This window comes from Babylonia areolata, chromosome 6, assembly GCF_041734735.1.
Source record: "Babylonia areolata isolate BAREFJ2019XMU chromosome 6, ASM4173473v1, whole genome shotgun sequence".
Lineage (NCBI taxonomy): Eukaryota > Metazoa > Mollusca > Gastropoda > Neogastropoda > Buccinidae > Babylonia > Babylonia areolata.
In genome coordinates, this window is record NC_134881.1 from 44,078,961 (window position 1) to 44,094,212 (window position 15,252).

At 43.2% G+C, this 15,252-nt stretch overlaps 2 protein-coding genes across 9 annotated transcripts in view; one reads left to right on the forward strand and one right to left on the reverse strand.

The window, feature by feature from the left end:
* The window catches only part of LOC143283537 (uncharacterized), an 11,392-nt gene extending 4,735 nt beyond the window's left edge, over window positions 1–6,657 (forward strand). The window contains exons 2-5 of the mRNA XM_076589782.1: window positions 2,929–3,072; window positions 3,292–3,369; window positions 4,363–4,493; window positions 6,653–6,657. Of these exons, the coding sequence (XP_076445897.1) occupies window positions 2,929–3,072; window positions 3,292–3,369; window positions 4,363–4,493; window positions 6,653–6,657 (358 nt within the window). The remainder of the gene's footprint in view (window positions 1–2,928; window positions 3,073–3,291; window positions 3,370–4,362; window positions 4,494–6,652) is intronic.
* LOC143283056 (uncharacterized) overlaps window positions 1–15,252 on the reverse strand; it is a 132,059-nt gene that overhangs the window by 115,314 nt on the left and 1,493 nt on the right. For 6 of the 8 annotated variants that reach the window (XM_076589076.1, XM_076589071.1, XM_076589077.1 and 3 more), the window contains exon 2: window positions 11,872–11,947. The gene's annotated coding sequence lies outside the window, so the exon portion shown is untranslated. Of the gene's footprint in view, window positions 1–11,871; window positions 11,948–12,439; window positions 12,561–15,252 lie in introns of those variants that run through there. The other 2 variants (XM_076589078.1, XM_076589074.1) reach the window with 1 other exon arrangement.

Consider the following 15,252-nt stretch of genomic DNA (forward strand, 5'->3'; position numbering starts at 1 on the left):
GTTTATAAATCAGCGAGAGTTATGTGTCATGTCATGTTATATGTTATGTGTCACCATGTACTTTTTTTTTTTAACAATTTTTTTTTATTCAGTAAATATGTCACACATGTACAGATGGACAGCGGAGCAACAAGAAGCTAATAGCTTATATCGTGCTCAAGAATATGATTAAATACATTTGTTTCGTTTGACGGCTGGCGGACGCTACACAATTGCAGTTATGTTGAAATACACATTTTCCAACTGCATATAAATGACAGTCATTGCAGACATACATTATTCCCCCCACCCCCTTTTTTTTTTTTTTTTTTTTTTTTTTTTTTTTTTTTTTTTTTAGCCGCCGTGCAGATTAATATATTTAAAGAATTTATAATGAATATAAACATCATTTTTAAGATACGTTGTTCACAACAGAAAGCAGAAAAAGGTAAGAAAATCAAGTTAGTAAATAAGATAAAAAAAATTTTAAAAAATGAGAGAAGAAGAAAAAAAAAAGAAAAAAGAAGAAAAAGATACACATGAAGAGGGAATAACATTACACATAATCGTACTTGATTAGACCGACTAGACAGGAAGTACGGAAAGATTACATGTTCAGTGTAGAAGATATAGTGAGTCACACCTACACACCTAGAACAGTGCATACTTAAAATCCACTGGATCCAGAGATGAGTTTGTGTACAGTTTCAAATATCAGCTTGTTTATGTTAAGTTGAAAATTGGAATTACCATGCAGAAGAGTATGTATCTGAATATATTCTTATGTACTTACTTCTGTGCGGTATGTTTCACCATTTTCAATTTTAAAAAAAAAAGCAAACACAACAAAGCATATACTTTCCTGTTTAATTTGTTTACTTATTTCATTTTTTCATTTCATTTCATGCTCATATTGTTTTGTTTGGTTTGGTGTTTTTTTTACATTCCTATGGTAGGCTTTCAAGACCAGACCAGTGCTTTGGGATTAGGCATAGATCAGGTATCTGCTTCCCACCCCCTCCCCTCCTTCCCCCCCAAAAAAATCATCTTAAAAAAAAAAAAAAAAAAACAAGAGAGGCAAGGCCTTCAAGACTCACTTGTGATACACTTTAAAAAAATCCAAGCTTTTTATGTATTGGGTATAATTTCAAAATGTAATGTTTAAGATGAGAAAGATCAGTTTAAAGCAAATTAATTCCCCTAGCATTAATTACAGAGTAATTTCCCTTTTTTACTATCTGCACCAAAACGTTTGCAAAATAAATAAAACTTCCATGCTTTGCAAAAGAAGTTCCTGTTTGAACAAAAAACGATAATAATGACTGCTCTTGTTGTTGGGTCAGAATATGAGATCAAAGTGCCAAGTTTAGAGAATACAAAAAATATATATATAACAGTAAATGCAGTTTGCATATAATTAGGCTTCATTTTTTATTTTTTGTGCCCATCCCAGAGGTGCAATATTGTTTTAAAGAAGATGACTGGAAAGAACTGAATTTTTCCTATTTTTATGCCAAATTTGGTGTCAACTGACAAAGTATTTGCAGAGAAAATGTCAATGTTAAAGTTTACCACGGACACACACACACACACACACACACACACACACACACACACACAACCGAACACCGGGTTAAAACATAGATTCACTCTGTTTACACAAGTGAGTCAAAAAAGGAGATGGGTGGTGATATGGTGGGGGAGGAGGGGTGTGGGTGTTGGGGTGTGGGGGGGTGTCGGGGGGGGGGGGGGGGGGAACCCGGAAACAGCGCCGCACAGACATCTGTCCAATCACGGAGCCTCGTCATAGACAACCAACCAACACCCATTATCGTCGCGGCTGCCCATTCGCCTGCCACCATAACAAGTCCTGTAGTATCGGAAACTCACCGAGAACGGGTAGAAAAACAACACATGATAGCAGCTTTTCCTAGGCAGCTCCGGGTACGGGTGAATAAATCGCCAGCCACCATTACAAATCCTGCAGTGTCGGCACTCACCTTGAACGGGTAGTATGACGATACATGATAGATGCTTTTTTTTCGAGGCAGATCCGGGTACGGGTGAATAGCATAGCAACTTCAGGAAAGTGAGAGAGAGGGAGGGGGGGATTTTTTTTTTTTTTTTTTTTACTGAGTACGTTTCCTGCTGTGCATCTGGGTCTTTTAACCAATCGTGTACAAGCTTAGAGGGTGAATACAAGAACGTCTGACGGTGGTACTGAGCTGACCAGTAATGGAGACTACAGGGTGCATTACCCCCCACGTCTCACCCCCACCCCACCCCCCCACACCCTCCTCCCCCACTCGCTGTACCCCCTAAACAGCCGTTCCTTGACACATAAGAGTGACAATGCAGTAAGTAACTCTCACACACACACACATACATACACACACTGCGCGCGCGCGCACACACACACACACACGCACATACACACACTTACACACATATAGATTCTCTCTCTCTCTCTCTCTCTCTCTCTCTCTCTCTCTCACACCAAAACAACAACAACAGCAGCAACAACAACAACACACACACACACACACACACAAATACACAAATACACACACACACACACTCACACACACACACACACACACACACACACATCCCTTTCTACCCTACCCACCAATCTCTAACCCCACCCCCATCCCCTCACCCAGCACACATACACATCTGTAGAAGGATAATTAACAGGATTGGGACAAAGATGGACAGAGAGAGACAGAGAGAAAGACAAAGACAAAGTAGACACAGAGTGAGAGATACAAAGTGAGAGAGACAGAGACAGAAAGACAACAGACAGACAAGCAGACATACACACAGACATATGCTAAGGAAGAAAAAACGGAGGAGAGAGAGAGAGAGAGAGAGAGAGAGAGAGAGAGAGAGAGATAGAGGCAGACACAGAGAAGCAGAAAGAAGAGAGGCTGACATATCATCTCACAGTAAACCACCAAGGTCTGACATATCATACCACAGTAAACCACCAAGGTCTGACATATCATCTCACAGTAAACCACCAAGATCTGACATATCATACCACAGTAAACCACCAAGATCTGACATATCATACCACAGTAAACCACCAAGGTCTGACACATCATACCACAGTAAACCACCAAGGTCTGACATATCATACCACAGTAAACCACCAAGATCTGACATATCATACCACAGTAAACCACCAAGGTCTGACACATCATACCACAGTAAACCACCAACGTCTGACATATCATCTCACAGTAAACCACCAAGATCTGACATATCATACCACATTAAACCACCAAGATCTGACACATCATCTCACAGTAAACCACCAAGGTCTGACATATCATACCACAGTAAACCACCAAGGTCTGACATATCATACCACAGTAAACCACCAACGTCTGACATATCATCTCACAGTAAACCACCAAGATCTGACACATCATACCACAGTAAACCACCAAGATCTGTCATATCATACCACAATAAACCACCAACGTCTGACATGTCATACCACAGTAAACCACCAACGTCTGACATATCATACCACAGTAAACCACCAAGATCTGACATATCATACCACAGTAAACCACCAAGGTCTGTCATATCATACCACAGTAAACCACCAAGATCTGACATATCATACCACAGTAAACCACCAAGATCTGAATGACTCGTGCGAAAGCGCTTTGATTTGTCTCTGCACAAGATCCAGCGCTATATAAATACCATTATTATTATTATTATTATTATATCATACCACAGTAAACCACCAAGGTCTGACACATCATACCACAGTAAACCACCAACGTCTGACATATCATACCACAGTAAACCACCAACGTCTGACATATCATACCACAGTAAACCACCAACGTCTGACATATCATACCACAGTAAACCACCAACGTCTGACATATCATACCACAGTAAACCACCAAGGTCTGACATATCATCTCACAGTAAACCACCAAGATCTGACATATCATACCACAGTAAACCACCAACGTCTGACATATCATACCACAGTAAACCACCAACGTCTGACATATCATACCACAGTAAACCACCAACGTCTGACATATCATCTCACAGTAAACCACCAAGGTCTGACATATCATACCACAGTAAACCACCAACGTCTGACATATCATACCACAGTAAACCACCAAGGTCTGACATATCCTAACACTGTAAACCACCAACGTCTGACACATCATACCACAGTAAACCACCAAGATCTGACATATCATACCACAGTAAACCACCAAGATCTGACATATCATACCACAGTAAACCACCAAGATCTGACATATCATACCACAATAAACCACCAAGGTCTGACACATCATACCACAGTAAACCACCAAGGTCTGACATATCATACCACAGTAAACCACCAAGATCTGACATGTCATACCACAATAAACCACCAAGGTCTGACATATCATACCACAGTAAACCACCAAGGTCTGACATATCATACCACAGTAAACCACCAACGTCTGACATATCATACCACAGTAAACCACCAAGGTCTGACATATCATACCACAGTAAACCACCAAGGTCTGACATATCATCTCACAGTAAACCACCAACGTCTGACATATCATACCACAGTAAACCACCAAGGTCTGACATATCATACCACAGTAAACCACCAACGTCTGACATATCATACCACAGTAAACGTCTGACATATCATACCACAGTAAACCACCAAGATCTGACATATCATACCACAGTAAACCACCAACGTCTGACATATCATACCACAGTAAACCACCAACGTCTGACATATCATACCACAGTAAACCACCAACGTCTGACATATCATACCACAGTAAACCACCAACGTCTGACATATCATACCACAGTAAACCACCAACGTCTGACATATCATACCACAGTAAACCACCAACGTCTGACTTGTCTTTTCTTGTGAGAGTGTGTGTGTGTGTGTGTGTGTGCGTGCGCGCGCGCGCGTGCGTGCGTGCGTGTGTGTGTGTGTGTGTGTGTGTGTGTGTCTGTGTTGTGTGTGTGTGTGTGTGTGTGTGTGTGTGCACGTGCTAGCGTGCGTGCGTGCATACGTGTGTGCGTGCGTGCGTGTGTATGTGTGTCTGTGTGTGTGTGTGTGTGTGTGTGTGTGTGTGTGTGTGTGTGTGCGTGCGTGTGTGGTTGTTTACTGAACTGTGAAACAGGCTTACAACTGAGGGTGCGGTTCGACCGAATGAAATTTAAAATTTCAAACACAAAAACCGCTTTGTTACTTGATTATTAATGATTAAGGACGGGGGGAAAAAAAAGATAAGAATGTGAACATGAAAGCCGCTTTGCTATACTTCAGCATTAGTTAAAATGGAGGAAGATCTCCCATAACACAGAGAGAGGAGGAGGAGGAGGGAAAGGGTTAGAGAGAACGGTTACAGAGAGGGGGGAAGGGAAGCGAAGAGGGAGAGAGGGATATAAAAGAGAGAGAGAGAGAGAGGAGATAAAATATTTCAATGTTCTTTGGCCATGGGCACATAAACATGGAGGGAGAAATCTCACTCATGAGCGCGCGCACACACACACACACACACACACACACACACACACACACACACACACACACACACACACACTTTATTTTTTGTTTAAATAAGTAAATAAACAAAAAATAAATGAATAAATAAATAAATTATACCTTCATAACATAGCACATTCTGCAACCTAGTATATAAATTAAATTGACACTAAGTCTATTCCTCATCCTTTAGCATACGTTTTTTCTTTATTATTAAATTTCACAACTATACTCTTCATTACACAACTGCATTTAAAATCGATCTATAACTTTCTACAAACTTCTGCCTCTGTTTCATACTGTGAAAAACAAATTTGCAAACTAATAATGACAGATCTCTGCATTTTCCATCTTACAATCTTTCTAATCGCGGATTGATTCCATTGACAAAAAATCTGTTTCTTAATTCTGAGTATAATGGGCAAACATATAAAAAAAAAATGGTTTTCATCCTCTACGCAGTCTTTACAATATGGACAGTACGACTGTGTGATATCATTTCCATATCTGTTCATATTGCTGTTAATTGGTAACACTCCACATCTAACCTGGGATAAAGCCAACTAAAAACAAAACAAAAAATGCTTATTTCCTGTAAATATACACAAACATTCAGGTTGTCCCTAAACCTACACAAACTATACCTTTCTCTGTCTCTTACTGTACCTGACCATTCTTGAAAAAAAAAGTATCAGTTAAACGTTGCTTAAATTTGCTTAACTCTCTCCATACGAACGGCGAAAGAGACGACGTTAACAGCGTTTCACCCCAATTACCATCATCAAAATATTGCAAGCGGAAGGCTCTTATACTGAAGAGGTGAATGTTGACAAAGAATACCACAATTCTGACGACGGAAGCTAAAGGTTGGGTCATTCAGACACCCACTGGACATCCGAGGGGTCTGTGTAGAGGAGAAGAGAGGACTGGCCGTACTGAGTGAGTTAAAAACAACTTATTTGTAACACCCTGATTTAACCATACATCATAAAATCCAGCTTTGGAAAGCATTTCTCTCACTTCGATTGCCCAGCATCTTTTATCATCCCTGTCCATAGACAACATCATTAAGTATGCTTGGTTGAGTTATCTACTCTCATCCATTTCCAACAGTCTAAACCACTACTTAATACACCTAACTTTAAGTTCTCCGTAAACCATTTTATTAGGGGTTTCTAGTGGCAGACCGACGTATTTCTTACAAGCTAATAAATGTACTTTTCCTATATTATCTAACCTCAGATAACCCCAAATTTCTGATGAATATAGTAACACAGATTGTACTTTAACTCTCTCCATACTAACGGCGAAAGAGGCGACGTTAACAACGTTTCACCTCAATTACCATCATCAAAATATTGCAAGCGGAAAGCTCTTATACTGAAGAGGTGAATGTTTACAAAGAATACCACAATTCTGACGACGGAAGCTAAAGGTTGGGTCATTCAGACACCCACTGGACATCCGAGGGGTCTGTGTAGAGGAGAAGAGAGGACTGGCCGTACTGAGTGAGTTAACCTCGGGATGAAGAAGAATCGTGCAGCATACTACTGTCTATGCTGTGTACACTGTCTGACTGTGCACCCTTGAGTGCGTCTATAATGTTTGGCTGATCCTTGGACCGTTGGTAGTTTGTCCGTGAGCGTAAAGCACGGCCTTCATCTTGCCTTTCTCTGGAATTGCTACTTGATACAGTCCTGGTTCTGGACCGTGACTTGTGGGTACCAACGTTAGTAGCAAGGCCTGTGGAGTTTTCCTCATCTTCAAGAACAGAGGAAGAGAAGGTTCCTCCAGTACTGACCCTTGCTGCTTCAAAGGATGAAGTTCACCAGCACGCTCCGTTTCAAGCTGCTCTTGGTGCTCCTCCATTGGTCGCTCCTGGCCCGACTGTTCTTGTTCTTGCTGAAACAGCTGTTCAGAGTGCTGCTGTTCCCTTTCCAGCTCCTGTTCAAGTTGTAGCTGACCCCAGTGCTGCTGCCGATTTTCTTCTATTTGGGTCAGTGGCTGCTCTTCTTGCTGCTGCTGCTTCTTTGACCGATGCTGGTACTGCTTTTCTCGCAGCTTTTCAATCTCTCCCTGTTGCTGTCTTTGCTGCTGGCGCTGCTGACCTTTCTGTTGACATCTTCTCGGGTGTAACGTTTCCCTGTTTTGCTGTTGCTGTTCCCTGTTTTGCTGTTGCTGTTGCTGTTCCCTGTTTGGCGCGTGCTGTTCTGAGCGAGGAGACTGCTGTTTTTTCTTGTCCAGTCGTTGATGGAGTCCTTGATTTACCGTCTGCTGCAGTCCTGTCTGCTGAGGATTTGGTGTTCGGCGAGGCGTGGGCAAGGCACTGAACTCTTGTGGTGATCTCAGAGGGCTACTTGATACGGGGGAAAACCTTAATCTGTACGAGGAGGGGTCTTCACGACACGCCATATTTTGCCGGTTCAGTAGCAGGGGCCATTGTAAATGGTCCAACAGCGGAAAATATCCCGTCATCATTTGTTGTCGATTGGATGGCCCACGCAGAATGTGTTCCCCTTGTTGGAGTTCGGGGTGAACAACTGGAAATCGTTCCATCTCTTGCTGGTGCTGAGGGGGGACATGTAGATATCCTTCCATCTCTGACCGTTGATGACGTGCGGGAACATCTCTCCTGTAGCTTGTGCAGCCATCGTCGCTTCTTGATCGCTGTAGAATGTTTTCATTAATGTTGGTTGTGGTTTTATAAAGAAAACCATCTGCATACAATTTACCATTTCTGAAAGAAGGCACTCTACCCTCATTCTTCAGCAGCTGGTACTGTTCTCTTTGGTTTACAGTGAGATCTGTTGCCACTCGTATATCTTCCCTTCTTAGCCGATCTGAGTTCCCTGTCCTTGAGAATGTACAACTTATCTTTCATCTGTCGAAAACAAACGATCAGACCTCGCTGCTGATCTCTACCTCCTGGCTTCCCGACACGATAGGTGTACTCAATGTCCTTAGTACACCACCATTTGTCGGGTGAGAAATAGTTGAAAACTGCCACAATTTCCTCAGTGTCACTTTCCCCTTCGCAATCTGTTGATTCGTGTATACCAAAAAAAAAAAATTCTTGCTGTTGCTGCTTCTTTGACCGCATCTGGTCTTGTTGATGCTGGTACTGCTTTTCTCGCAGCTTTTCAATCTCTCCCTGTTGCTGTCTTTGCTGCTGTTTGTCTTTCTCTTGATGAAAGATCCCATTTCTCTAATCTGTATTCAATTGTGCTCAACCTATCATGTAAGGAAACACTGTCTTGTTGAAGTCCACTTATATCCCACCTGTTGTCTTTCCTCAAGGCCTGACTAAGCGCGTTGGGTTACGCTGCTGGTCAGGCATCTGCTTGGCAGATGTGGTGTAGCGTATATGGTTTTGTCCGAACGCAGTGACGCCTCCTTGAGCTACTGAAACTGAAACTGTTGTCTTTTATGTCCGTTTTAGCATCTCGAAGATCGTTTTCAAACTTGTGAAGGTTGTTTTTTTTTTGAAGGTTGACTAAGTTATCGTGAATCTACTGGCTGGGATTTGCGCCTTGAATGTGGAGGCTTTGCAAAATCTGGAACACACTGACTGAAGCTGTGGTTGAGTGGCCGGCGAGGATTCAATCAGTGGATAATCAGCGCTCGTCATACTGTACTGCATTGAGTGAGAGCTCAGCTCGACACAACCTCTCCCTTCGACGGCCTGGAGAGAGGAGGAGGAGGAGGAGGAGAGAGAGAGAGGGTGGGGAGAGAGAGAGAGGAGGGGCGCCAAAGAAACGGTAAGGTGGGGCGGGGGAAGACGGTGGGGGGGGGGGGGAGAAGGAGGAAACTCGAACATTTTTGTTGTACGTTGGGCTTGAGCCACTTTACATATGCAGTGCGTGGTGGTGAGAGTTGAATGGGGGGTGGGGGGGGGAGTGGCGGCGGGGAGAGGGCGGGGAGAGGGCGGGGAGAGGACGATTTGTTGATAATTAAGGTGGGACTGGGATTCACCTTTGAAAAACATTCCAACCAGTACTGTCATAACACCAAAATAATAATCGTAAAATAACATCGTAAAGCAACGCACATAGGAATATAACATCATCTGGTGCTTGCTGCACATATGGATATTACTTCGTTCGGTGCTTGCATTTATTATGGTCACTTCGACATTACACAGATAAATGCATGCATGATCATGCATGGCACATCAACGGTTTCAACAATTATAAGTATCAGTATCAGTATCAGTATCAGCGGCTCAAGGAGTCGTCACTGCGTTCGGGCAATTCCATATACGCTACACCACATCTGCCAAGCAGATGCCTGACCAGCAGCGTAACCCAACGCGCTTCGTCAGGCCTTGAGAAAAAATATTATGATAATATGATAATAATAATCATCATCATCATCATCATCATAAAAAACAATCAATAAAAATAAAATAATAAGACAATAATGATGATAAATAAGCAAATAAGCAAATAAATGTAAAACATGCAGACACACATTCACACATACACACACACATGTATAACTGATATGCAACAAACATGCAGTTTCACAGATATGAGAGCACAAACAAATATACATAAACGTCCCGAGTCCCCATCCCCCCCCACCCCACCCCCTTATTCTGAAGAGTGGTGGTTCTTCAATTGATGTTGCTGAGAGTGCACATGTAGCATCTTGCCTGTTAATCTTCAGATTAGACACCATACTCTATGATCAGACTGTTGTGTTGTGCCTGAAAATCCTGTCCAAGAATAATATACGTGCAAAGATTTCTCAAAACATACAAACGCATGTCAATGTAAGTATGGTTTTGCGATTCAAGGTCCACAACACAAAAGTCCAGAGATATCAGTCTTCAATGTAGACTGTGCCATTGAAATGCTCTTTGTTACTGGAATCATCTTCAGATGAAGAAAGAGAAGCAGCTGTCTTGACTGATGAAGTTGCCAGAACTACCCGTAACAATGAGGACCATCAAAGACTGATCACCGAGTTTTTGCTGAAGTAGTCGGCACCAGTCAGTCCAACAGGTGGGTGACAATGAACAGAACACAGTGCAGATGAATGTACAGCAGCAGAAGTACCGTCCCTCGTTTTAGACTGACAAACTTTTGCAAAATGTCATTTCTTTCGACGGGCGCAATAGCCGAGTGGTTAAAGCGTTGGACTGTCAATCTGAGGGTGCCGGGTACGAATCACGGTGAGGGCGCCTGGTGGGTAAAAGGGTGGAGATTTTTCCGATCTCCCAGGTCAACATATGTGCAGACCTGCTAGTGCCTGAACCCCTTTCGTGTGTATATGCGTATATGCAAGCAGAAGATCAAATACGCACGTTAAAGATCCTGTAATCCATGTCAGCGTTCGGTGGGTTATGGAAACAAGAACATACCCAGCATGCACACCCCCGAAAACGGAGTATGGCTGCCTACATGGCGGGGTAAAAACGGTCATACACGTAAAAGCCCACTCGTGTGCATACGAGTGAACGTGGGAGTTGCAGCCCACGAACACAGAAGAAGCAGAAGAAGAAGAAGAAGAAGTCCTTTCTTTCCACAATAATTGCATGTTGCATCACGAGCAGGACATTTTTTTTCCTATTATGAAAATTGCCACCACAAAAGACACATTGTCTATTTCCATTCCTGGATGTTGCAGCAGAATCTGCTGACAAACTGTCTTGCTACATACTATCATGTGAATATTCTCCAATGGGAGTTGTATCAGGAGCAGACGCTGCAGTACTGAAAGCTTGTGAAGCAGACACTGGACTTTGTGATGAGTAGACTTCAGAATTCCGCTGGGCCTGATCCAATACACTGGCTTGATGAAAAGCAGTTTTCAGATCAAGAGATTTGTTCTCCAACAAACGTTGTCTGCTGACTGGAGATGTCAGACCATTGATAAATGCATCACGGATCATCTTTCACGATACTGTTCAGCCGAGACTGACTTGAAATTACAGTCCTTGCTAAGTTTCTTCAGGTCTTGCAAGAATTCCTATAAAGACTCACCGGCATGCTGTTTCCGTGTTGCTAGAATATGACGAGCAAAACTTTCATTGGGAGTCTTCACATGGAGTTCTTGCAGAGTCTGATTAGCTGATTCAAAGTCACGGCAATTTTTTTAAACTGCCAGACAACACACACACACACACACACACACACACACACACACACACACACACACAACCACAACACACACGCACACATAAATACACTCACGCACAAATAAACAACCACCTCCACACACACACACACACACACACACACACACACACACACACACACACACACACACACACACACTATCCACCCGACCAACCCAACGGGAACAAACACCACACCCGAATAACTTACCCGTGAAATTTTCAAAATTGTGTCACCAACTCCCGTCACCCGAGTACACACGCCATTTGGGTCATACTGCTACACTCTGTAGACAGTCATATCATAGCTACATTTCCTGTAGTCAGTCACATCACTGCACTGCTGTAGTCCCTCACTGCTACACATCCTGTAGTCTCTCATGCTACGCTTCCTGTAATCCAGTCAATGCTACACTTTTTATAGTCTGTCACACTGCTGCACTTCCTGTAGACAGTCAAACCTACACTGCCTGAAGTCCCTCAATGCTACCACATCCTGTAGTCCCTCACTGCTACACTTCCTGTACTCCAGTCTATGCTACGCTTTCTGTAACCAGTCAATGCTACACTTCCTGGGTCAGTCACACTGCTACACTTTCTGAAGTCAGTTTTCTTGTTGTCAGTTATACTTCACATTTTTTCCTCACCAACCCACTTGTGTTGTCAGCTGTCCTTCACGTTTCTTCCTCACCAACCCACTCGTGTGTTCAGTTATACTTCACGTTTCTTCCTCACCAACCCACTCGTGTGTTCAGTTATACTTCACGTTTCTTACTCACCAACCCACTTGTGTTGTCAGTTGTACTTCACGTTTCTTCCTCGCCATCCCACTTGTGTTGTCAGCTGTCCTTCACGTTTCTTCCTCACCAACCCACTTGTGTTGTCAGCTGTCCTTCATGTTTCTTCCTCACCTACCCACTTGTGTTGTCAGCTGTCCTTCACGTTTCTTCCTCACCAACCCACTGGTGTTGTCAGTTGTACTTCACGTTTCTTCCTCACCAACCCACTTGCGTTGTCAGTTATACTTCACGTTTCTTCCTCACCAACCCACTTGCGTTGTCAGTTATACTTCACGTTTCTTCCTCACCAACCCACTTGTGTTGTCAGTTATACTTCACGTTTCTTCCTCACCAACCCACTTGTGTTGTCAGTTGTACTTCACGTTTCTTCCTCACCAACCCACTGGTGTTGTCAGTTGTACTTCACGTTTCTTCCTCACCAACCCACTTGCGTTGTCAGTTATACTTCACGTTTCTTCCTCACCAACCCACTTGCGTTGTCAGTTATACTTCACGTTTCTTCCTCACCAACCCACTTGTGTTGTCAGTTATACTTCACGTTTCTTCCTCACCAACCCACTTGTGTTGTCAGTTATACTTCACGTTTCTTCCTCACCAACCCACTTGTGTTGTCAGTTGTACTTCACGTTTCTTCCTCACCAACCCACTGGTGTTGTCAGTTGTACTTCACGTTTCTTCCTCACCAACCCACTTGCGTTGTCAGTTATACTTCACGTTTCTTCCTCACCAACCCACTTGTGTTGTCAGTTATACTTCACGTTTCTTCCTCACCAGCCCACTTGTGTTGTCAGTTATACTTCACGTTTCTTCCTCACCAACCCACTTGTGTTGTCAGTTGTACTTCACGTTTCTTCCTCACCAACCCACTTGTGTTGTCAGTTATACTTCACGTTTCTTACTCACCAACCCACTTGTGTTGTCAGCTGTCCACGTTTCTTCCTCACCAACCCACTCGTGTGTTCAGTTATACTTCACGTTTCTTCCTCACCAACCCACTCGTGTGTTCAGTTATACTTCACGTTTCTTCCTCACCAACCCACTCGTGTGTTCAGTTATACTTCACGTTTCTTCCTCACCAACCCACTTGTGTTGTCAGTTGTACTTCACGTTTCTTCCTCGCCATCCCACTTGTGTTGTCAGCTGTCCTTCACGTTTCTTCCTCACCAACCCACTCGTGTGTTCAGTTATACTTCACGATTCTTCCTCACCAACCCACTTGTGTTGTCAGTTGTACTTCACGTTTCTTCCTCGCCATCCCACTTGTGTTGTCAGCTGTCCTTCACGTTTCTTCCTCACCAACCCACTTGTGTTGTCAGCTGTCCTTCACGTTTCTTCCTCACCTACCCACTTGTGTTGTCAGCTGTCCTTCACGTTTCTTCCTCACCAACCCACTTGTGTTGTCAGTTGTACTTCACGTTTCTTCCTCACCAACCCACTGGTGTTGTCAGTTGTACTTCACGTTTCTTCCTCACCTACCCACTTGTGTTGTCAGCTGTCCTTCACGTTTCTTCCTCACCTACCCACTTGTATTGTCAGCTGTCCTTCACGTTTCTTCCTCACCAACCCACTTGTGTTGTCAGTTATACTTCACGTTTCTTCCTCACCAACCCACTTGTGTTGTCAGTTGTACTTCACGTTTCTTCCTCACCAACCCACTTGTGTTGTCAGTTGTACTTCACGTTTCTTCCTCACCAACCCACTTGTGTTGTCAGTTGTACTTCACGTTTCTTCCTCACCAACCCACTTGTGTTGTCAGTCGTACTTCACGTTTCTTCCTCACCAACCCACTTGTGTTGTCAGTTGTACTTCACGTTTCTTCCTCATCAACCCACTTGTGTTGTCAGTTGTACTTCACGTTTCTTCCTCACCAACCCACTTCGGGGGTGGGGGTGGGGTTACCTATACTTCACGTTTCATCCTCACCTTCCGATCTGTGTTGTCAATTATACTTCACGTTTCTTCCCTACCTGCCCACGTCTGTTGTCAGTAAAACTCCACGTTTCTTACTCACCAACCCACTTGTGGTGTCATTTATACTTCACGTGTCCTTTATCACTGGTACTGTCAACAGCAAGCTGTGTCCTTTATCACTGGTACTGTCTACAACAAGTTATGTCCTTTATCACTGGTAGTGTCTACAGCAAGCTGTGTCCTTTATCACTGATACTGTTTACAACAAGATGTGTCCTTTATAACGGGTACTGTCTACAACAAGCTGTGTCCTTTATCACTGGTAGTGTCTACAACAAGCTGTGTCCTTTACCACTGGTACTGTCTACAGTAAGTTGTGTCCTTTATCACTGGTAGTGTCTACAATAAGTTGTGTCCTTTACCACTGGTACTGTCTACAATAAGTTGTGTCCTTTATCACTGGTAGTGTCTACAAAAAGCTCTGTCCTTTAGCACAGGTACGGTCAACAACAAGTTATGTCCTTTATCACTGGTAGTGTCTACAAAAAGCTCTGTCCTTTAGCACAGGTACGGTCAACAACAAGTTATGTCCTTTATCACAGGTACTGTCAACAACAAGTTATGTCCTTTAGCACAGGTACTGCCAACAACAAGTTATGTCCTTTATCACAGGTACTGTCAACAACAAGTTATGTCCTTTATCACAGGTACTGTCAACAACAAGCTGTGTCCTTTATCACTGGTAGTGTCAACAACAAGTTATGTCCTTTATCACTGGTAGTGTCAACAATAAGTTACGTCCTTTATCACTGGTAGTGTCAACAACAAGTTATGTCCTTTATCACAGGTACTGTCAACAACAAGTTATGTCCTTTATCACT